The sequence below is a fragment of the Tupaia chinensis genome, unplaced genomic scaffold (genome assembly GCF_000334495.1).
Source record: "Tupaia chinensis unplaced genomic scaffold, TupChi_1.0 Scaffold139871_1, whole genome shotgun sequence".
Classification (NCBI taxonomy): domain Eukaryota; kingdom Metazoa; phylum Chordata; class Mammalia; order Scandentia; family Tupaiidae; genus Tupaia; species Tupaia belangeri.
Window position 1 is genome coordinate 846833 of NW_006199750.1, and position 25881 is coordinate 872713.

General features: G+C 36.2%; 2 protein-coding genes and 1 pseudogene across 2 annotated transcripts in view; all 3 read right to left on the reverse strand.

The window, feature by feature from the left end:
- Positions 1–25881, reverse strand: part of IQCM (IQ motif containing M) — a 472102-nt gene that overhangs the window by 430795 nt on the left and 15426 nt on the right. The window lies entirely within an intron of this gene.
- On the reverse strand, positions 1–25881 carry LOC102495258 (calmodulin-alpha). The gene is made up of 2 exons (XM_006162326.3): positions 25841–25881; positions 1–654 (listed from the first exon to the last, which is right to left on the reverse strand). Exon 2 carries the CDS (start codon positions 507–509, stop codon positions 57–59), a length of 453 nt encoding a protein of 150 aa, XP_006162388.1. The 5' UTR covers positions 510–654; positions 25841–25881; the 3' UTR covers positions 1–56.
- On the reverse strand, positions 1382–1681 carry LOC102494861 (28S ribosomal protein S36, mitochondrial pseudogene; annotated as a pseudogene).

The window sequence follows — 25881 nt, forward strand, 5'->3', positions numbered from 1 at the left end:
AAAAGATTCCATTTGATTCTTCTAGAGGGGGGAAAAAGGAAGTTGAAAGTAGGCCTTCATTTTGCAGTCATCATCATCTGTACGAATTCTTCATAGTTGACTTGTCCGTCTGCGTCGATATCTGCTTCTCTGATCATTTCATCTACTTCTTCGTCTGTTAGTTTTTCTCCTAAGTTTGTCATGACGTGACGTAGTTTTGCCGCGCTGATGAAACCGTTGCCGTCCTTGTCAAAGACTCGGAATGCCTCACGGATTTCTTCTTCGCTAACTGTATCTTTCATTTTTCTAGCCATCAAAGTCAAAAATTCTGGGAAGTCAATGGTGCCATTACCGTCTGCATCCACTTCGTTGATCATATCCTGCAATTCGGCTTCTGTGGGGTTCTGACCCAGAGATCTCATGACGGTTCCAAGTTCCTTTGTTGTGATGGTGCCATCGCCATCTTTATCGAATAGGGAGAAAGCTTCCTTGAATTCAACAATCTGTTCCTCGGTCAGCTGATCAGCCATGGTGCCAGCGAAGGGAGGAAAAGCAGAGGAAGCAAGGGAGGCTGCACCAGCGCAGGGGCTGTGACGGCAGGGGTGCCTCCGCGAAGGCGGTTGCTGCTGCTGCTGCTGCTGCTGGCTGCTGCTAAGGCGCGGTGTGCAGTTGTGCCTGTTCCAAAAATACTTAAATCACTTTTACTTTAGAACAACTGTATCTATAAAGTGTCATTTTAATCATTCAGAATAGTTTATCATTAGATGACATTTAATTATTTCATCTTCTTATTGTTTATTATTCACCACTTACTCATTTTGTATCCCTTGGCTTCCACAAACCAGGAAACCTGTACTGAGTTCTATTTCTATCACAAATATCAGAGAAAAAAGTAAAACTTAAGTTGAAAAAATGGGGAATGAATACGCTCATGCAATTAAAAAGTCCAAAGTAAAATTACTTCAGGCATGTATAGATCTAAGGGCCTAATGAGTTCATCGGGACTCATTTTCTCTCTCTTTCTATTCCTCAGTCCTTAACTTCTTTGTTTTGATGCCATTCCTAGCAATATCTCTATACCTGAAGAAATTGTGGCTTCTAATAGTTATAGGTTGCATTGTGAGAACTCAATATACTCTAACAGTCTTAATTTTTTTAACATGTAAAAATGTATACTTTAATAAGTATAAAGTGTATAAATAGTTAGGTAAACTTGGAGCTGACCAAGATACATAAATTAGGAGATACAAGTGTCTATCTAAATTTTCTATATTTTTTACAGAATATTTAGTAAAGTAAATTGTTTAATATACAACTTCTCATTTGTCATTTTAAAAGTCCTTTATTTAAAGTAAAGACAGTTCTTTCTGATGAAAACAGCAGCCACAGTGATTACTCGGGACTACCACATTGGATAAATTCCTTTTTTTTTTTGAGACACCAGTTTCCTTCTGTATTTCTGAGGTAAAGTTTTTATTATTTTGCTGTCTGGTAGACCCTGATACATCAGCAAATCTGGTGATTTACTTCCCTTAGAATGCTGTGATATTGCAGAAGAATGGGATAGCAGACCTGCTAACCTCAAAGCTTCTGATACACTGGGTTTAGGATTGTCTCTTCTGTCAGGAAGCCTTATTAATGGTGCATGTGGCTTCACTACCTGCATGACCCTACTGGCAGACACCATCTTGCTGCCCATCATGACCCCAGAGAAGGGTAACAGTCTGAATTTTAAGAAAGACCCATGGATTCATAATCACTGGCTCTGAGGGCCTCAGCATATCAATCCGTAAACCAATCACTTTGTTTAAAGTGTTGTAACATTCCACTCACTCAAACCTGGATTATACCCACCCCTGGTGAAACATTCAAACTCTAAGGACTGAAAACTGGGTGGCAGACATGAGAATGCAATTATCTGATGGAAAAGATATATATGGTAATATCCTTGATTTTATGGTAACATATGTTTTTGAAAAAATAAATAAATAAAACAAAAATGGCTAGTAATAGATTTCTAAGTACATAATATATGTTTTTGAAAAAATAAATAAATAAACAAAACAAAAATGGCTAGTAATAGATTTCTAAGAAATGTCAGAAAATAATTTTACAAAAAAAAAAAAAAAAAGAAAGAGAAATACAGGCAAATCAGGCAAAACCAACGAATAACCATTACAATGATGATAAAAGCCCACTGTCAGTAGGACATGAGTTTGGGATTTCTCTTCCTGAAACATTATTTTAAAATATCTATCGAGCCAAGTCTTTTTTATGACCAAAGGTGCAGCACATTTTTATAAAGTTAGGTTGTATATTGGAAAGATCTATTATTCTGCAGAATTCGAGTTCAAATTCCTAGTAATTTTTTCATGGCTATGAGATTCTTAGCTGCCTGAACTTTATTTTCCACAACTATCAGATGTGAATAATACAACCTACTTTACATGGATAAATAAGTGAGATAATAGAAAAATACTTTGTAAACTATGAAACATTCAACAAACATTAATGTTAAATGCAAAATGATTCACTGGGCAGAGATAATATTTAATTACAAAAGCTTAGATTTTTATTATCTAAGGCTAATAGTCATTCTCGCCTGCAGATCAAACTGCCACCTTTACAATACCACTGGGATACTAATATCCTTTCATTTGGACTGTAAAAATCTTATGTGCTAAATACACAAATAGTCTCCATCAAAAAAATCCCATGTGTTCCTCTGACAAAATGTATCAGAAGGTAAAGACCAGGTTCCTAACTAAAATATTCTATTACACAATATTAACTGGAAGAGATGAAAATAAGAAGTAGAAAAATTTCTGGCCAGCCCATGGCATGGTGTCTGAGGCAACTGGATCCCATATGGCCTATTATATCGTTCAAGCTCCGCCTTCAAACCCTCACAGAACATGGCCTGGCATCATTAATCCATGGAGTACTCTAATAGAACAAAAAGGAGGAGGGAATAAAATTCACTTTATTTGACTTTTTAAATTAAATTTAATTTAATTTTATCTTTTTTTTTTTTTTTTATTAAACCAGAGGGCATGTGCACTAGCCAGAGGGAGAGAGAGAGAGAATGCACCCCCCCAATAGGGCATGGTCACACAACAATCCTTTTTCCTCCATATCTCCCACCAGAATTTGGGACATACAGGCATATGCTCCCAGCATGATTTTCAAGCTTCCAACCTAGGATTTCAACTGTGATGGCCACATGAGATCAGGCACTCTAACCACTATGCCACAACCATCTTTTCCTGCTCTCTGATAGGAGCTCCAGCTTTCAGGCCTTTAGACTCCTGAACTTACATCAGCAGGTCCCTCTTCCCTCCACCTCCACAATGCTCAGGCTTGTGGCCAAGGACTGAAAGTCACACCATCAGCTCCCTTGGTTCTCAGGCCTTCAGACTCAAATTGAAAGACATCACTGACTTTCTTGGGTTTCTAACTTACAGATGATATATAGTGGGACTTCTTAACCTCTCTAATCACATGACCTAGTTCCTATAATAAATATCTTCTTTTATGTATATCTATATGTATACTAATAGTCCTGTTTTTCTGGAGATTCCTGACTAATATGAAAGCTAAATGTTTTGAACTTATTCAGAGTCCTATCAATAGAATCACTTAAGTATGACTTCTACTATGAACTCAGAACCTATAAAAGGATCAACCCAAAATGTGTTCTCTGATTCAAGAAACTCTAAAGTGTTAGTGAGATTGAATAACTCCTATGAGATAATGCTAAAGTAACAATTAGATAATGATCGTCTGGTCTCTAAGGGATAAACTCAAGAGTAAGGCAAGGGTCCTTACATAATTGAGGATGAAATTCTCCCTACAACATAAACTGAAAACTTAACATAAACTCAAAGGTGAGAGTAAAATAGCACAGTTAGTAATTATAAGTTCCTATCTGAGATAACCCAAGGGGAAGCTATATACCAAGGAAAACATACACTCATGTACATACCCAGTTTCCTGTCATATAAATTTAGAAGACACCTCACCTATCTCTTATTTGTGGAAATACAGTCTAATGACTAGAAGTAAGTAACTTGGTCATTCAATTTTAATGGTCTTTATTTTTAAATCTATCATCTCAATATGAACATAAAGGTAAATATTATGAATTTACATATCTTAATGCTCTCTTCTATACTAGATTTTTTACCACATTCTATAAATGGCAACGGTTATTTCAGATGGTCAAATCCTTAGTAATTAAAATGCAAAGCAATATAGAGTACAAATAATTTTACTCAGGTACCAAAAATTCCAATAAAATAATTAATAATGACATTAATATTTCACATTTCATTACACATAAATCAGCTTTGTACAAACACTTTATTGGATTGATTTTATTACTGTCTTTTGGAACTTTTCCCCATCATTCTTTCATTGATTCTAATCATCCTCTTTTATAACCTAGGTATTTTCTTAGTGTGCATTCTACAGCTGTGCTATTGAATGAGAATACTTAAAGGTTCATTGCACATCAGAAACATACTCAGACTTCATATCACACCCTTATTTTATACCACAGGGATGTTTAGATGAAGTGCCTATAATAGAATAAGCAGCAAAGCTCCAGAATCTCATACGAACACTTGGAAACAGTCATTATTGCAAACAGTACACATTTAACTAACACACTGGAGTCCTAAATCTTAAACTTAACACAGAGATTAAATACCAGTAGAAAAATAAATATGGATTGAGAACTAAAATTGTTTTTTCTTCAACACGTGATGAGAATGTATATATAAAACTGACATCAAGAACAGGCCAACCAGAGATTAAATGATGCAAACAGGATGCCAAGAAAAACTCGGTTTTCTGCCAAAGGTTTTCCCCAAGAGGTGAATAACATTTTCCATAAGTCTATGGAAATTGCAGAATTAGTTTGGTAATGAAATACTCTTACTCACTTTTTTATGTATGATTTACCATTTCTGTTCTCTGCTGAATAGTATAGGTTACATTAATTACATCAGAGGGGAGACTATATTTATAGTCAATGAACAGATTAACAGTCTTTTCATACATATGAGAAAATTTTACCATATGTAAAAATGAAATATGAATTTTTTAAAATCTACTTTTGATACTGCAAGACTATTTATACAATTATAGTGTAATTCTGTAAGATTAAACGTAAATGTAAAAATTTCAGGCAGGAGACCTTTGTATGAGGTGATGCTAACTGCACATTATTATCATTAAAAGAGTCATGCTGTAGTTTCCATAAAGTTACATGTTTAGGCCAATTCATCACAAGAATGTTAGGTAGCCATGAGAAAAAAATTTTTTTTAAAAAACATTTTACAGTATCTTCAATTGTTCTGAATATGTGTCTACAGAAAACTTGAACATGTAAGTAATCTCTACTTTTGTCTTTGGTCTTCTTCAGTTGGCCTTCTTCAGTTAACACCGTTGGTACTTGATGTGCTTATAAACAGAAGCCATAACTGGCTGATGTGCTTACTGCTTTCATTTTACTACATCGTTTTCAGAGATTAGAAAAACAAAATATAATAAAATCAAGTTATGAAAAGCACAGCAATGCTGCAAAATTACAGAGTCAGCTAGTAAGGAACCTGTCTCTGAAGTGTTCCAGAGAATAAAGGTTTTTAGAAGTTTTCAATCATGAAGCAACACTAGATTCTGCACTGGGCCTCATGCACTTCTGCATGGGAGCAATGTTTATATGCAAGACTATCCTGAAAAGACACATAAATTGCCTCTATCCTTGACTGGGCACCTGTGACTTTGGAAAACTAAACTTCACATTCATTATTCATGAGGTCAGCACAAATCCCTTGATGGAATTTCATTTTAATTAAGAACTGTTAAGAGAGGTTTGCATCCCCTTGCTAGCTCACGTAAACACTCCACTGGTTTAAAAAGTAGATAGCGACCTGCTGACTGAGGTAATGCAATAAATACACAGAATTTCTAACCAAGATCTTCCAGAGGAACTCAGATTTGCTTTTTTGCTGTCATCTTGAATTCTAGTGTTCAGGGTCAGAGCCATGTCAAAATTCCTTCCATACCAAAGTAAGTGGGAGGCAGAAGATGAGACTGTTTTCTATTTTTATTCTTTACCTTTAGGCACCTCTTTTCCCATTTGTCAGTTCTTTTACTTTACTCCTCCTTGTGCTTTTCTCTAATTTCACCAGCTTCTAACACACTCCTTTTAGCCTTTCCTGTTTCATAACTATAAAATCAGGCAAAACCAAAGACTGCTTTAAGTAAAATCCATCTCAAGCATATATTATTTTAAATACAGATGTTATGAGTTTGTTTTTTGATTTTCTACTTTTGCCAAAGCACTAGTTTGCCATAGTAAAGCTTTCACATAATCTGTTGTAATACTTGCAAAGACTTGTTTATGTCAGTGGCTTTAAAAATTAGTCATTCAACAAGTGTTTACTAGGACCATCCAGTAGTCATTTTATGATAGAATCTATAAGGATGAAGAGGGGGAAAAAAGATAAAGATATTTAAGCATGATTTCACTGCTCCTAAAATTATTTTTTTTTACTTATTTTTTCTTCCATGAGTGAGAGATAAAGACAAAATTCCCAAGTGAGTTCCAATGCCATGATCCACCCCCAGACTTCGGCCAGTTCTGGATCATGTGTACTCAGGGAGGTCTCCAGACTGGAACCAGGAAATGTACCACATGGGATTCCTAGCAAAGTATTGTGTTTTACCACTGAACTATACCCAAAAAATGCCCACCCTTAATTCTTAGAAACCAGAAAAGGGGCTAGTGGATAAGAAAGCCAGATCCCACATGGCCAACTGCAATTTGAATCCCAGCCCTGGTGGCTTGAAAAACACACTCAGCATGTTTGTGTGCATGCTCCAAATCCCAACAAGATGGAGAAATGGAGAAGAAGGAATTGTAGCATGATCACATCCCACTGGCGAAGGGTGCTTTCTCTGTCTCCCTCTCTCTTCCTGACAAGTACATGCACCCTTTGCAAACTTTTATTTTAAATTTAAAGAGCAAACACATTAAAAATTTCAATAACAAGGTAACATTTTAAACGCATGCTACTGCTTGGCAAGATGGCACACTGAACACAAACATTTACCTTTCTCCCTTCCATATAACGCTCAAATAAATCTAAAACTGTAGAAAGGGAATATTTCCAGAAGTGAACAAGGTGGGTAAGCCTGGCTGGATATGAAATCATGAGTGTTCTACAATGTTTAAGGGATTTACAGAAGACACAATGCAGATGGGATTACAGCAGTGATAGAGAAGAAAAAAAGCTATAAGGGCAGATGGGGGCTGTGCCAAGGAGGGTCTGTTTTGCTCAGAAATCCAGAAAGGCCTCAACAACACAGGCTTCAACCCCACAGGGCAGCAGTAGGCTGTAAGAAAGTACTGAGGATATCTCATTAAAGGACTAACTACTGAACAGCTGGATTAAGTCCCTTCTGCATTCTCACTTTCAGACAACTGGCAGAAATGCCATGTGCTACAGGCATTAAACAGCTCATGTCTTAAGTATTTGAATGATATTTCTGGGAAGGGCTACATGCCAAATAAGACCACCAGTCTTTCTGCTCATTATACAGGGCACAAATTAAATTTAAGCCTATCTACCAGTCAACATGTTCACCTAAGTACACATAGTTTATATTCAAATCTCTCATTCAGAAAAAATAGAGGCATACAAGGGCAAAGGAAAGCTGAGCCAGCTCGTTGTGCTATTCAATCTTCCCCATTAACAAGTAATAGTGAACAACCATGCATCACCAGATATTTGAGGAAAATCAGTAGCACAAGAGACATTCTAAGAAACACTGGAGTCATATAATAACAGACTTCTGTGGAGAAAAATAAGTAGCTGTTAGAGAACAAAAGCTTAAGAGAAATTTAAAATACAATTACTAAATTGATTTTTTTTTTAATTTGTTAGAGAGTGCATGCACTTGCCAGAGAAAGAGAGAGAGAGAGAAAGAGAGGGAAAGTGAAAAAGTAATACCATAAGGAATGGTCATACCACAATCCCTTCTCCTACATTTCACTCTTCTTTCAGGATTTTGGCACATGTCGTGCACACACACTTGGCATATTTTTCAAGCCACTGGGTCTGAGATTCAAACCACACAGTCAGCTATGTGGGATCCATCTCCTTAACCACCACACCACAGACTGGTCCTATAATTAAATTTTTGTAATAGAGCTATAAGATTAAGTCAAGAAACCCATAAAATAAATATATGGTAAATTTTAAAGTTAAAGCATATACAGATATTTCAGCCTTTGCTCATTACAGAGTTTACAAATGTTTACTTACACTGTTTATTAACAAAGACACAGGAAAATCGTAATCAAGATAACATATATCCAATACAAGTCAACTAAAGATGACTTGCTTATTAGAATTAAGAGACAAAAATCTTTTTTTTTTTTTTGGAGAGGTTTTTGTTATAGGATGCGTGCGCTTGCCAGACAGAGAGACACAGAGAGACAGAAAGCGAGAAATCACCCCCCAGGAGGGATGACCACGCCACAATCCCTTCTCCTCCGTTCTCCTCTCAGGATCTTGGGCACGCACACACACGCACCCAGCGTGAGTTTAAGCCACCAGGTCCAGGATTCGAACCATGGTCGACTACGTGGGAGTCCAGCAACATAGCCATTATGCTAACTGCTGGTCCCAAGGAGACAAAAATCTTAATAATATCTATTATAATTATATTTTTAAATTTTTGTAGAAAAAAATTAAAATGTTGAAAAGAACTAGAGAGAAATTATAGAGTTGGAAATATAGCATATAAAACATAAAAAATTTCTTTGGATGACCTTAACTTCCGATTTCCCACTGAAGGAGAAAAATGGAGAGAACTTGGAGAGGTCAGTAAAGGTGATAAAGTTTAAACTGGGTGTTAAGAGTAGGGCCATAATATTCCTCTATTCCCAATGGCTCTCATGCACAGAATGAAAATGGAATGCAACAGAGATTGCAGATCACCTCCTCCTGCATGCCTCTGAACCCTCAGATTGAACTTCAAGGATTAGGAAGAAACACACCATCCATCAGATGACTAGAAATCACTGCAGGGTCACAAGAAATATGAGAAAGCAAGAAAATACCTCTCCTCCAAGGGAAAAGAATAACTCCTCTTCTTCCTCAGACAGTACAATGAAAGTCATGGAAATGTCTGATAAAGAATTTAGAATATTCATGGTGACAAAGCTAACAGATATGGAAGAAAAGAGAGACAAGGAACTGCAAAAGAGGCACAAAAAAGTAGCTGACGAGTTCCAGGAGGAGAGGAAATTCTTGCAAGATCTAAAAGAGGAATTACACACTATAAAAAAGAATCAAATGGACCGGTTAGAGATAAAGGCTATATAAGGATCCAGCAGTTGGCATAATGGCTATGTCGCTGGATTCCCATATAGTCGACCGCAGTTTGAGTCCCGGACCCAATGGCTTAATCTCATGCTCAGTGCGTGTGCGTGCATGCCCAAGATCCTGAGAGGAGGATGGAGGAGAAGTGATTGCGGCATGGGAAAGGGGGAGCAGATTTCTTGCTTTCTGCCTGTCTCTCTCTGTCTTCTGGCTAGTGCATGCACCCTATAGCAAAAACCTCTCCAAAAATAAAGAAAAGAAAAGAAAAGAAAAGAAAAGAAAAGAAAAGAAAAGAAAAGAAAAGAAAAGAAAAGAAAAGAAAAGAAAAGAAAAAGAAAAAGAAAAAGAAAAAAGAAAAAGATAAAGGCTATAATATAGGAAGTCCAAATCTCCCTTGAAAGTATTAAAAGCAGACTAGATCATACAGAAAATAGAATCTCAGATGTAGAATATAGAATCACTGGCCTAGAAAACTCCACCACAAAGACAGAAAATTCCCTCCAAAAATGAGAATAATATACAAGAAATACTAGATACCATCAAACGTCCAAACATCTGGATAACTGGTATCCGAGAAGGTGAAGAGACTCATATAAGAGCATTGACAATCTATCTCATGAAATCCTGCAAGAAAACTTTCCAAACCTAGAAAGGCATTCAAAGATCTAGTCCCAAGAAATACAAAAGACTCCAAATAGAATAAACCCAAGAAGATCTTCTCCAAGACACATTATAGCCAGATTGACCAAAACCATAGACAAAGACAAGATACTAAGTTTGGCAAGAGAGAAACGTCAAGTTACCTACAAAGGATATCCCATCAGGCTAACAGCAGATCTCTCATCGGAAACAATGCAAGTGAGGAAAGAATGGGAAAATATACTCAAAGTGTTAAGGGAAAAGCAATTTCAACCAAGAATAGCAAGATTATCCTTCATATGGGAAGAAAAGACAAGAATATTTTCAGATAAACAAAACCTGAAAGACTACCAACACCAGACCAGAACTCTAAGAAGTTCTCAAGTGAGTGCTATACCAAGAAAATTAAATATAAACACACAGAAATAAGAGTTCAAAAACTAAGGGAACCAGCAGTTAGCGTAATGGCTATGTCGCTGGACTCCCACGTAGTCGACTGCGGTTCGTGTCCCGGACCCGGTGGCTTAAAACTCACATCGGGCGCGTGTGCGTGCGTGCCCAAGATCCCGAGAGGAGACTGGAGTAGAAGGGATTGTGGCGTGACCATCCCCCCTGGGGGGTGATTTCTCGCTTTCTGTCTCTATGTCTCTGTCTGTCTGGCGAGCGCACGCGCCCTACAGTGAAAATCTCTCAAGGATTTTATGACTTTTGACTAAAACATTGCTGATTTTCTTCCAGGCTTTGTTTTCCGATTTTAAGGATGTTTGTCCTATCTTGAACGGCCAATAAGTTCATGTACCTACCATTTGAACAGAATCCTAACCAGTTTCCTGGCTTTAAGTTTTAAGCAAAATTCCTTAGCATTTCTTTGATTTATTAAAGCTAAAACTGCTTTTCTTGAAATTAAAACATATATTTAAAAATACCTATAAAATGATCATAGTACGCTATATAGCTTCAGCAAGGTGGTACCTTATAGTATATTCGTTCTACTCAGAGTTTCATGCCTTAAGTCAGACATGTATTCACAGATATGTATATATCAGCTGAACTTGCTATTGAAAGTGGATTATTTAAGAAAGTTTGTGAATCAATAAAAGATGTGGGGGGAAAGGAATGGAAAACAACTACAGGCACCTGAGATAGTGTGGGAGGAGGGTGGGAAATGGCAGAGAGTGAGAAATAGGGGTTTTGTATATATCTATATATAGAGATATAAAACTAGAAATGGAAAATTGTTGACAATAACATTTATGATTAAGCCACTATGCAGTATATTTTGGATGGGAAATCACATTTTGTATGCTGTGACAATGCTCAGTGAATGAATGTAAATTAATTAATTTAAAATTTAAAAATTTTTAAAAAAGAATAGATTAGTAACATTCCAGGTAAGAAATAAACAGGGACCACCAGATGGCATAACAGTTACGTCACTGGACTCCCACATTGTGGGCCGCAGTTTGAGTCCCGGACCCGGTGGCTTAAAACTCACGCCGGGTGCGTGTGCGTGCGTGCCCAAGATCCCGAGAGGAGAATGGAGGAGAAGGGATTGCAGCATGGCTATCCCCTTCCAGAGGTTGACTTATTGTTTTCTATCTCTGTATCTCTGGTGAGTACACAGGTCCTACAGCAAAAAATAAAATAAATAAATAAATATACCTAGTAAGGAATAAACATACTAATAATAAACAGTGAGAAATTCAATCTACCTATAGTGAAATGTTATAAAAAAGAAGTGTGGGGGCCAGCAGGTGGCATGGTGGTTAAGGGCACTAGACTCACTCATGGCTGACCGCTGTTCGAGTACCAGACCTGGTGGCTTGCTTTCTCTCTCTCTCTCTTTCTCTCTTTCTCTCTCTCTCTATCTCTCTCTCTCTCTCTGTGTGTGTGTGTGTGTGTGTGTGTGTGTGTGTGTGTCCCTCTCTGGTGAAATAAAATTAAATAAATAAAGTTAAATAAAATAATTCTTAAAAAAAAAAAAGTATGGCATATATGGTAAGTTAAATTAGGCCCAATTATAAAAGACTCTTAATGGTAGCTGAGCAGTTTATAATCACGTAGAGCCATGTTTCTCAAAATATCCTAGTCCCCTAAGATGAGATTGAAATAAAGGGGTCTGTCACCAAATGTATTTGAGAAATGCTTTTAGTATGCCCCCTCTTAAAATCCATAACATTTTTTAGGTTATATAGTAGAAACTTATTTAGCTGTATAGCCTGATATTTCCTAAAAGTTACGTAGTTAAACATGTTTCTGTTAATTCTTAACATCCCTAACATTTAGTGTTCTGTGGAACACACCATATTTTTTGTTTTATAGACAATACTGACAGTAACAAAAGCAGCCAACGACTTTCTAATGTTTGAAGCACTTCTATAGGCCAAGAATAATTCTATGAATTTAATATACCTTTGAACATTATATCAATTTAAAATTTTATAAGTCAGATTCCATAATCACCCTTATTTTATAGAAAAGGTAACTGAGGCCCAGAGAGTTAAAATAACTTGTCCAGGTCCATATGCTAGTAAACTACAGACCTGGGGCTTGAACCCAGACATTCTGGTTCCAAGGCCCATATTCCTAGACAGGAAGTATGGAAGGTCATTAAACCTTTCTGAGATACCTGCAGCCAGCATATGGTGTGGTGGTTGAGGTGCTGCACTCCACATAGTTTGAATCCTGGACTTGGCGCTTGCTTTCTCACTTATCCTCTCTTTCTATCGCAGGTCAAATTTTAGAAATAAAAATAAATTAAATAATTCTTAAAAAAAATAAACTTTCTTAAAAAAATTAACTTTCTGAGATACCAGTTGTGTTCTTAAAAACTTGATGGGCTCCTTCAACCTTGATTTTTTTCTCTGCATATCATATTATGTGTCCTTAACAGGGTGATTTAAATATCATATCATTACGTAATGAGCCACTTGACATTTCAATTTTGTGTATGTTGCATCTTCTGTCATTGTCCCTCAGTTACTGAATGTTGTTTCTTTTTTAATTCATTCTTTTTTTCCCTTAGGAGAAGTTTTGGAAGTTTCTGTTGACATTTCTTCAAGTACTAAGTCTTCCCTTGACCATGTTAAGTCTGCAGATTAGCACATCAAAGGCATTCTTCATGTCTAGCATTTCCAGCATTTTCCAATCTGACAGTTCCAAAATCTCTGCCCCATCTGAGTGTGATTCTCATGTTTTGCTTTGTCTCTTCAGACTATAATTTTGCCTTAACATGCCTTTTTGATTATTGAAAATGGGACATAATGTATCCAGTAAAAGGAACTGGGGTAAGCAGGCCTTTACTGTGAGCCTTTATGTTTATCTAGCTAGGAATTTGTCTGTGTTTAGTTTTTGCTATAGCTATTGGTATGAAAGACTACAATTTCCTCTAGTCTTACTTTTGTCTCTTTAGTTATCTTTTGGGTCCTGTAGAGACCCCTTCCTAAATGGAGTCAAGATATGTTGTAGCTCTTTCACTTTTTCTTCTCTTCTCTGTTTATTATCCTATAATATGCTACCCTATTGATGTGGTGGTAAGGTGAGGGGAGAGTGGTTCTTTCAGTGGCCTGTGTCCCCAGGCTGTGACCTTCAAAAGGGCTTCTTGACTCAGTCACAGTAGTACACACTGGTAAATACTACTACTCAGCAGGCTGAAGCCACATGGGAGGCCCAGGCTGATTTCCAGTTCACTCTAAAAGCCAGAAGTTGTGGCGCATGTTTGATTCCCAGCTACCTGAGAGAATAAGGCAGGAAGGTCAACACATAGCAAGACTCACTCTGGAAAATAAAAATTCTCAGTTTCTCACATCGCTTTAGAAAAACTAGAGGGGGTGGCTCTAGATATTTTCCTTCCCCTACATACATGGCTAAGAGGGGCTGAAGTTAGATATTTCCTTTTCCCCTCATTAGTTAGGCTCTGGTAAAATAGTTAACTTTGAAGGCAAGCCGTTGCTAATGAAAACAGAGTGCTCTGGGATTATTTTTAAATGATTACTTGTTCCCTCATCCTGCTAGAGAAATAAGGGGAACTTTCTCTGGTCTTCACCCAAAAAAACCTAGTGGAACTCCTCGAGAAAAAAAATCACGAACGTTTTGGGTCCCTTGAGCTAAGTCTTAGGAGTTTTTAATCACTCAAGTTAGCCAAAATCCAGTCTCCGGTAATAGTCAATTACCATTTAAACTCCTTCTAGGTCCTATCAGCAGTTTCAACTCCCAATAAGCTGTGATTCTCTGTATTCGCCAGTCTCTCCAGTTTTGGGGTGACAGTGTGTCCTGTGACCTCAGTGGTCTGAAATATCTAAGAACAGTTGTTGGCTTTTCACTTGTTCAGCTTTTTTCCTGTTTCAAAGACAGGAGTGATTTCCAAACTCTTTACATGTCAGACCATATGTTTTGCCAAGTTTACCCAGTTTAATATCTGTCCTGGATTTTCTTCATTTTTTAAAAAAGAAATATTTTTATTTAGTGACATTAAAATAATCTAGAACAGGTTTTGCAGACCTCTACTTTCTGATTCTGTCACCGCCCCCTCTCCCCCAGTAATGCGTGGAAACATTTGTGCAATGGGCAGATTTCTCAGTTTAACACATTATTAAATTTGAAAAATGATTAGTAAAAACTTGCCCTTTTCTATTGTCTCTTTCTTGATATAATATAACTAGCACCTCCCTTTCAAGGACAGCATCTAGGACATTTATATATAAAATGAAGTGCACTACAATGCAAGCTGCTGGAATATATTACTCTAGTTTGAGTAATGACAGGACCAGTATTCACAATGCTACTCCATTGCCCACTCAGAAGAACAGACAATTGTGAAGCATCCTGTGCTACTGTATGATTCATATAGCTGCTAGCCAGCAGGCACACCAGTGGGAAGGAAATATGGGAAATTACAGGCTAGATTTACATGAATATGTGCAAGAAATTGTAGCCTGCTCTGGAGCATATACAGAATAGTCTGAACACTCTTTTTTTTTTTCTTTTTCCTCTCCTTCACTTTTTTTCTTTTTGCCAGAGTGCCTGTGCTTGCCAGAGAGAGAAAAAGGGGTGAGTCAGAGGAAGAAGCACTCCCCCATGGGGCATACTCATGCTACAATCCCTTCTCCATTTCTTCCTCCTTTTCGTTTGGGCACACATACATGTGTACCTGACATATTTCTCAAGCTGCTGGGTTTGGGACTTGAACTGTGCAGTTGGCTGGGTGTGATCCAGCTGCCTTAACCACCAGGCCACAGGCTAGTTTCTGAATGCTCTTTTGTGTACAGTTTTCTTTTGTTTCATTTATTATGTAGTGCATATCTTTAGTGAAATAAGCCTTTTATGGAGCAATTAGCTCAAGAAAAGTACAAATTAAATTGAAAAATTAAGCAATAAATTTTCTTTTCTTAAGAAAGGTGATAATACATGCCTAACTGAAGTAAAATGTTTTTTGGCATTTGCCATAATCTGAGATGGCTATTTTTAACCACATGAAACCAGAAGACACAAATCTGCTGGAGAAGTATCAGCCTCTTTTTTTGCTTTTGTTTTTTAATTTATATTTATTCAGTATACATCTTTACAGTGTACAACATGTTTTTTCCTAGCATGAATATTGTGCATATTAATTAAGTCAAAGACATTACCATATGCATTGTCATCAAAAGATAACTTATTATTATTATGTCTATTGAATGAGTTGTTTGTTATTCCCCTGATCCCCTCCCTCCTACCCCCCCTTCTACCCACTCCCTCCTATATTTTCTCTAGTATCTACAGTTTCCCTCCCTACTATTATACCTTCCAATATTTCAGTTTCTGTTATAGAGTGCAGATATTCAGTATATATTGAGCAGGGACATTTAATGCTTATCTCTCATAGTCTGACAGCCTCTGTTTGTAATGGTAGTTACTTTAAGGTATGACATATAGTTGCAGAAAGTACTTTTGTGTCACTCTGTGAAACATGACCTTTCACTTAGATCAAAAATTAAATGTTCTTTTATCTAAATGACCTTTCTTTGAAAATAATTTTGTCCATTTTTAATTCTAAATTGCTCATTACACAAATAAAAGGTGAAATAATAGTTACTAAAGTGTTGGCTCCATTAGCATAACAAGTATTTGCAAGTGGTTAAATATTTCCAATTTTATATCAATGTCATCAGTTGGTTGAATTTTTAAAAGTCAGCTAATTCCAATAGTTGTTTGATTTTGCTATTCATCTAAGTCATGGACTGAAAGTAAGCTTCTGAGTGTTCATTCTATCAGTAAAACATCTGACATTGTGACATATAATACCATTTTAAAAATTCAGCATTACGCTATTGGCGGGAATGTAAATTAGTTTGGTCACTGTGTAAAACAAAATGGAAGTTCCTCAAAAACCTGCAAATAGAATCCCTATATTACCCAGTAATCCCAGTAATCTAAGTAAAGAGCTAGGACAGCGCTCAGTCAGAAGGACATTTGCACTTCCAGGTTTACTGCAGCACTATTCACAATTGCTGAGACATGAAATCAACCTAAATGTCCAAGAACTGACGAGTGGGTTGAAAAATGTAGCACGTATGCACTATGGAATACTATTCAGCCATAAGGAACAATGAGACCCTGTCATTTGACTCAGAGTAGATGAATACAGATCTAATGGTAAGTGAAGTAAGCCAGAATAAGAAAAACAAACCCTGTATATCCTTACTCAGTATACACCAAATATCTGCACTCTGTGACAAAACTGAAAGCTCCAAAGGTATAACAGTATGAAAGGTAAGTGAGGACCAGCAGTTGGTGTAATGGCTATGTCACTGGACTCCCATGTAGTCGACCGCAGTTCAAGTCCCAGACCCGGTGGCTTAAACTAACTCCAGGCACGCGTGTGTGTGTGTGTGTGTGTGCCCAAGAACCCAAGAGGAGAATGGAGGAGAAGTAACTGCAGCATGACCATCCCCCTGGGGGGTGATTTCTCACTTTCTGTCTCTCTGTCTCTCTCTGTCTTTCTTGCAAGCACATGTGCTCTATAGCAAAAACCTCTACAACAAAAAAAAAAAAAAAAAAAGAGAGAGAGAAAGAAAGGTAAATATAGATACCACAGACTATAAGGGAGGTGAGTGGATGGCAGAGGCAAAGGGAAGAAATATCTAACAAACACAAAAATGTAAAGTTCTGCGTTGAAGATTATGTGTATGGTAATATCCTTGATTTGACTGTCACTGTCATACATGACATGCATACTTTGAAAAACATATTATATAGAGATGTGCAATGGTTGAATGTAAATAAACCATAAAATAAAAATAAATAAAATTTTAAAAATATTTTGTCATGTTGATTACATAAAAGCTTGATTGATAAAGATAAAAGCAGCTAATTTACCAAAATAATTAAAATTCAATGTTGAAGATTAAATTATTTGTTTTATGATAGTAATATACATTTTAGTAGAGCACAGTGACAAGATTTAATAAAGTGACCTTGCTGAATTAAGACAGACTGAAAAAATGTACTTGGAGTTGATCATAGTATATACATAATGTATGCTTGCATCCAAACAAGCTGTAATATTCTTTATTTGTGAAAATACGCTAAAATAATATATAGAGAGAAATATTAAAGACTCTAATCTATGATAATTTTTGTGGAAAGCTGTTAATTTTTTAATGTATGTGCTTTAGTATGACAACATGTGTTTTCTTTGCAGCTCAAATGAATTTAAGAAATGTCTGCGTCTCTGAGCAACTACTTTAGATCAATCTTTCTTCCATAATGGTAATTAACATCTATAAATCCCATAGCAGAGGAGTTAAGCACTATACAAAAGGAGCCAAGTCACATGATCAACCCTGACCCAACAGTTTGAAAAACACACCAGGCATAGGCACCCATGCCCAGAATCCTGATGGATGGAGAAATGGGGGTGGGAGAGAAGGATTGCAGTATGATTAGGGATGCTTTCCCTCTTTCTCTCTCTCTCATGCACACACATGCAACATTTGTGTGCATGTACAGAGTCTCTGGCATAAAAATTAAGTAAATAAAAGTAAGTGAGTCCTTTAAACTTTGGGTGCATTTCATTCAATATTAGTTCAAAGTTTTTAACCAAAGCCATCGGTGAATAGAAGACCAAAAATCTTAAGTGCTTACAGCTTTTAGCAAATTCTAATTATTGAAAACAAAGCTTGCAAATCAAAACCTACACACACATTCTCTACAAAATCAAAGGGTAGGTTGAACAAATTAAATTAAAGCTTCAAAAATACAAGATTTTTTAAAAAATATGTATTTGTGTTTCATATTGCTTAACTTAAAAGAAGAATCCTGAGGGAACTTTTTTTTTAATTTGCCAGAGGGCATATAAGCTCACCGGAGAGAAAAGAGAGGAGGGAAGAAAAGCACCCCTCAGTGGGTTACACCACAATCCTTCTCCTCCATTTCTCTATCCTGTCAGAAATTTGGGCACAAATGTACACACTGTGACTGTAGTCATTTACATTTTGTGGAATAGTCACATGGATGATAAATAAAGTTGATGAGTTGCCTTGTAAAATTATTGGGTTATCTAGAAAGCCATGATGCATTTTTGCATAGAAAAATACGTCACAACTCTCCCAACAACCAAATATTTCCTAAAGAAAGTTACTCTAAATGGAAGTAAAAGATAATAAGGACATTTGAAAATGTTCAGGCTGAAATATTTGTACATTTTAATATTTTCAAAAATAAGAACTAAGAATATCCTTCATTTAGCAACATTTGTCCTGAGCTTAACAGGCATCTCATCACCTATAGACTGTTTTCTGTTTAAAAATTAGTACAGCCTTGAAGAATCATTGAAGGTGTAAGTAAGTTTAATTTATGAAAAAACTAAAAATAAAAGACCACGTTGAACAATAAAATTTTTAAGCTAAATACCAGTATCACTGTAATTAAAAACAGACAGGCTGAGAAAATTATTATAGTACATGAATACTTACTGAAAATTTTTATTACACTATGGTCATTTTTCTTGATGACCAGATAATCAAGAGGTTTCTTTTTTGTTTGTTTGACTTTAATGCATATATACATATTTATTTTAATTGTTTTAACTTTTTTTTTTGAGAGAGAGCTTTTTGCTATAGGGTGCATGTGCTCGCCAGAAAGACAGATAGATAGAAAATGAGAAATCACCCCCTAGGGGGGATGACCACGCCGCAATCCCTTCCCCTCCATTCTCCTCTCGGGACCTTGGGCATGCGCCCAAGCATGAGTTTAAGCCACCGGGTCCGGGACTTGAACTGCAGTCAGCTACATGTGAGTTCAGCAACATAGCCATTATGCCAACTGCTGGTCCCAACATTTTTTTGTTTTTGAAAAGAATAATTTGACAAGTTGAAACTAAAAACAAAATTAAATATTAATAAAATACAAAGAACCAAAGATCTTACCCAGTATCAAATTTCACTCATTTCAAAAGATAAAAGTAACTGAGATACATAGGTAAAACTGGAAGAAGTGTGAGATCAGCAACACATCTTCTGTTTTTTGGGATTTTTTTTTGGGGGGGGAGATTTTTGCTATAGGGCACGTGCACTCCCCATAGAAACAAAGAGAGACAGAAAACGAGAAATCACCCCTCCCAAAGGGGAATATCCACACTGTAATCCCTTTTCCTCCATTTTCCTCTCAGGATTTTGGACATACACACACAAACCCGGCATGATAGCCCAATGGTTACATTGCTAGACTCCCACATGGCCAACCTCAGTTTGAGTCCTAGACCCAGCAACTTGAAATTCATGCTGGCCACATGTGCACGCATGCCCAAAATCCCAAGAGGAGAATGGAAGAGAAGGGACTGCAGCATGGTCGTCCTCCCTGGAGGTGGTAGGGGAGGGGTAGGGTGGGTGGATTTCTCACTTTCTCTCTCTCTGTCTCTCTGGCAAGTACACACACCATATAGCAACAATCTCAAAAAAATGTATATAGCATACATATTTCAAACATTTATATCATTTTAATTATTTGACTATCACTTTTTATTCTCAAAACTACCTAGATTTGGATGGACTAAATCATAGGAAGCCCTAGCTATTTTATATGAAGATGTAGCTTCTGATTCTTCAGATTTCACTTTTGACAAACTTGTATGAATCATGTCATTTCCTTCTTCCTATGCAATATATCTGCAACTAAGACAAATACCCAGGGTGGTAGGGGTGCCTGGACTATGGTAGAGCTGTCAGTTTCCTATTTATGTGATAAACAAACACTGTAAATTAACTAGATTTTCTACTCACATGTGCTGCTCTATAAGAAGAACAAGCCTAACAATTCCTAAAATAAGTAGATTATATTTCAAAGGCTTTGCAATTTAGAGGAAGATAAAAAAAAAAAGAAAAAAAAACTGCTTAAGCTAAAATATTTTTCAAGCCTACAAAGGACACAGCTATACTGCATTATCCCTTCCATGCAGCAAAAACACCAAGAAAAAATACATCTCTGAAAGAAATCTAATCATTTTTTTCAATCAGCTGTTTCAGAACTGTTTTACTTAGTAAGTCTGAGCTCTCCTGCTTACTTTTTATCAGAATTAATCTCATAACCCCAATTATTTATTCATTAATGAATAAAACATAATGATACCATATATATTTATGGCATCAATTCTAATACAACTTATCTTTTTTTCGGATTATAGACCCTTCTCTTTCTTAAAATATTAAGAGATATATTAAAACATGGAACAAAATCTAAAAAGAAACATGAAACCCTATCGCCATACTACCCAACAATATTAATTTAAGGACTTTTATCATTAGAAGAAAGACAGGCCCATGTTTTTCAAAATTGAAAGCTTATCATTGGCATTTTCCCACTTTTTTCTTCACTCTTTCTCTAGCTCCTACGTTGCCTCTTCCTCAATCCCAAGTATTTGGTGCCCTCAAGCTGCTCCTTTATGTTAAAAGTGAGCCTAGTTTGGTGCCCTTACAGTATAAGGTAAATCTTATAGTATAAGGTATAAAGGGACCAAATTACTTCCCTCTTCTCTCTTCCTGACTCCCATAAAAATTTCCATAACTAGAGAAAAGCAATTTAATTAAACTAAGCCATGTTGGGCTGTGAATGTTTGATTAATGGACTCCTTAATCCTCCCTAGGATATTTTTCTTTTAAAAGAGGACGCTGCAATCTAAGTGAATCTATAATAGGAAGAATTTAAGATGGCTCAAGAAAGTAAAGAGAAATACATCAGCTTCATTCAGGGAGATATGTTTTGATGGAAGGGTCTTCTGAGGGTCCCCTAAATTATCCCTGTTGGTGGCCACCTACTCAGCTTCCATTCCTAACTGGGAGAATAAAGCCTTGGTGGAAATGTCCTTCTTCAGTTTTATAAGTGAGCAGCAAAGTACTCTCAAAGGAAGGCATCTGACTTTGAAACAGACTTCAGAAGTCAAAGAATGGTTTATTACTCCTCTGGGTGAACTGAGAAATACAAATGCTTCTTTTAACTTGGAGTCAAATTCCCCAGAGCCACCCTTAAAACACTACACATCACTATGACAAAGGGCAAATACTTTGCCATACAAATGTGACCCTACAGACAACCTTTTTAGATTAGTTATATGTTTTTAAAATTTTAATTAGAGAATAGGAGTAGGCACCAGAAATATATGATCTTACCACATACTGCAAAGATCCAAATAAAAATATGAAGGGATGGGACCAGCAGTTGGCGTAATGGCTATGTCACTGGATTCCCATGTATCTGACCATGGTTTGAGTCCTGGACCAGGTGGCTTGAACTCAAGATAAGTGTGTGTGCATGCATGCCCAAGATCCTGAGAGGAGAGTGGAGGAGAAGGGATTGCTGCATGGCCACCCCTTCTGGGGGGTGATTTCTCGCTTTCTGTCTCTCAGTCGGTCTCTTTCTGGCTAGTGCACACACCCTATAGCAAAAACCTCTCAAAAAAAAAAAAATGAATATGAGGGGAAAGAAGCTTCTACAAGCTTCATACTTAAAGCTCATCCTTTCTTCTCATCCATTGTACCTTCTTGATCACACAGAAACACACTTCCAGTGATAATAAAAATCCTATTCCTCAAACGGTATTTATAGAATATCTTCCTAAAATTTAGCTACATAACATCTAAACATTTTGGAATAACTTTGAAAATTAAAATCCTGACATATCAGTATTGTTGATATAATAGGTTAAAAGTAATTATAACTACCTTTTTTATTTGGCAGTGTATATTTTCTTCGACCTTATCTCAGGCATAAAATGAAAAGAGGAATTATTTACTCTGTGCCTCCAGTTTGATTGAAATAAATTGAAGCTGAGCCTCTGCTCTGAGTAATTATAAATTTTGCCCTCCCCTACGCCCTGGTGATACTGCAGACCTCTCTGGCCATGATTAAAGCCTCTGGCATTTTATCCTGTTGTAACAGTTGTAAAAAATTGAAAACTTAACCATGGCTATAATTGACCCCATTGATTCAGCTGTGAGGCTCAGGCAAAAGGATCATAACATGGTGAGATTATATCTTTAAAAAATGCAAATAAAAAGAACAATAAGATACCACCTAACCCCAGTCAGAATGACTAAGATTAAACAAAAAAAATTGATAAATGCTGGCAGGGGTGTGGTGAAAGAGGAGCTCTCTTACACTGCTGGTGGGAATGTAAATTGGTCCAGCCACTGTGGAGAACAATTTGGAGAGCCCTCGAAAATCTACAATAGAACTACCATATGATCCAGCAATCCCACTCCTTAATATCTACCCAAAGGACAGAAGAATACCTAATCGGAAAAGTGCTTGTACGTCAATGTTTACTGCGGCACTATTCACAATTGCTAAGTCATGGAAACAACCCAAATGCCCATGAACAGATGAATGGATAGAAAAACTGTGGCACATATACTCAATGGAATACTATTCAGCCATAAAAAAACCCTGGCTTTTGACAGGAAGTGGATGAATATGGAAGATTTACTGCTGAATGAAGCAAGCCAGGCTATGAAAGAGAGGCATTGTATGTCCCCACTTAATATATACTGAGTGTTCACACTCTATGACTGAAACTTATTGACTAAAAGATATAGAAACACAGTATATAGATGTAAATACCAGATATAGTGTGTGTGAAAGAGGAGGGTCTGAGGAAGGACATTTAGAAGAAAAATAGGGAGGCAAGGCATTAATGGCACAAAGAAATGTGGTATTAGCTATTGAAGATATTTTGTAGTTTTATCAACTGTACTAGGGAGAAATGTTCACCTGTTGAAATATCTACTTTGTAAGCCAAATAATAATGTGATTGAATGTATAAAAGAAAATGAGATGAAAAAATAAAAAAAAGAAAAGGTATATTTTCAGTAGGGTATACCCAGATAATAAAGCATATTGAATAAATGCATCATCTTTGCTTGTATGTTTGTTTTTTTAAAGACATGAACCAACAAAAATGGAAAGAACAGGAGAGAAGAAAATGGTGACTCAATTTTGAAAGCTAGAAAACAAGTGGACAATTAACAATTACTAGACCCATAAAAGCTCAACTTTAAGTGGACAGTAGGAAAACTGACTGGTTTACACAACTGTTTCCTCCAAACTGTCAGCAATCAGAAATGCCAGTTTCTCTAGAACAGGGACTAACACTGGGTAGGAAAATAGAAACCTAAAATAAGGAGGGTTGGATAAAAGTTATTTGAGAAGTGATTTTGTTTCCTCCTACTTCATTTTCCCTTAAATTACTAGAATTTTTATTTGAATCTAATCATCTTTATATTGAACTGGAACAAACTGATATATCTCCCAATAAAGAATTCCTTTAAAGAACTCTTTCATTGGTTACTCTTCAATAATGCCCTTCTCTCCTTAGAAAAGCAGAGACCAGCTGGTGCCAAAATTATGATTCCAGAGTCTTTAGCACAGACTATATCTTGTTTTTTTCTCACAACATGATAAAGTACAAAACATGTTCTGATCCATTTAGAACCCCAAAGATTCTTTACAAACCTCCCAAGAACTGGAAATCTGCAATTCATTAGGAACATACTGGAACCCAGGGCTTCATAATATAATTGTCTGAATGTTAGCAGGTAGTTGAAAAGATTCTTCTGAATTACTTTACGTTTTTAAAAATAAATAGGAAATTCTTCATAAGCTTAAGATACAGAAAACCAAATGTAGCCCAGGTCCTAGGTTCTTAAATATTCATCAGAATAAAACCTTTTTCATACTACCCAAACCTCCCATATACAGAGCATTATGCTTTTAAGTTCCATGTCATTCTAAGAGGAAATAGCAAAGTGTGAATTTCCATCAGATACTGGTCGAGTAACTTTACTCCAAATGATAATTTATGTTGATAGTTCCATATTAAAACTCGTGTTGGAAGCCTGTAACGTCCTCTCTTTGAAAACATATAATTAGTCATGCTATATTGAAGCAGCTCTAGAAATTGATCTCTTACCACCAGAATTGTTTTCACAGTCTGTTCTGAAAGAACCACCCAGCCTTTATCAAGCTAATTATCTTAATTAAGTCTATAGGGTAATTACTTCAAGTCACACAAGGTGGTATCTTTACACTTTGATATTTTTAGTTAATTTTCAGAAGTACACAACAGCTTTTTTTATATATAACAAATGACAAATACCAACCAAATGTCCAGAATGATTATTCCAAAATCACTAGTCACCTCTGTTCCATCTTACTTTGGAACAGTTGAAAATAATTTCTCTGAACAATTTCTTTGAACTATGTCGAGTCTCTCATTAGCATTTGACCTACATAGACAGAGATCATCAAGAGTAAAACTGTATAATGCTGACAAAGATCCTATAAATTACCACGTTGGACTATGAATCATATACAGTTAAAATTCAGATTTTTTTCTCATTCCATATTCAATTTTAAAATTCAGTCTTTAAAGTCATTAAGTATGCCTGGGTCCAAGAGCTTTCTAAAAATGTGTATTTAAACATGATTTAACAATGGGTTGATTTTTTAAAAGAAAACAAAAGTAAAGTATCCTACTCTTTGAAAAAACATGATTTTATTTTCTCTTTGTAAAGGCCTCTCAAAGAAGTGTTGGTCTCTGTAGCCAGCAGTCATAACAGCCCATCATTAACAGTAAATGTATTTAACTTGACAAAATCGTTTAGCTTTTAAAAGGAAATTCTGAGTAGCCCAAATGAAGTAAATCAATTCACAAAGTTACATGGAGATATATTTTATATCTGAAAGTAAAGGAGGATGCAAGGCTGGTTAAAACCAGACATTGGCCAACAGGTCTTAACAGTTTTCTACAGACTTACTAATATATCATAATAGTTAAGCATAACCTTAAAATTTTTCATTCGAAGGTATTTGCTTTGCTTCCTATAAGACACAGAACCGTTAGAGCTGACAACATTCTCATGTCTTATAAAAAAGAAAACATTGTCAACTATATACCTTAACATCTCTAAGCAAAAAAGCTATATATGCATAATTTACTTCTCTGGGAAAATTGCATGAAAAAAATGCCTTGCAGAAAGTTTTGAAACCTTTTTTCTTCAGTTTCTGTTTAAAATTTTTTAAAAGAAACAGATAATGAATTACTTAACATTTGCCTTAACCTCCCACAAAACTACTATTGGGTTGTTGGAAAAGTCATTACCCATTTTGGCATAGAAAAACACAGAAAACCCAATAGAAACAAATTCATTATCCCAAAATCATACTTATCTTGGATGCTCGATAGTTATTTAAACTCTGTACTCTTCCTTTACTATTTTTTAAAATCTCTAATTATCCAAATTTGCATTGTTTAAAATTCTAAGACCTATTCCAAATAAGCAATGAATAATTACAATAGATTTCTCGATCCTGCCAACCTTGTGATTACTTCTTG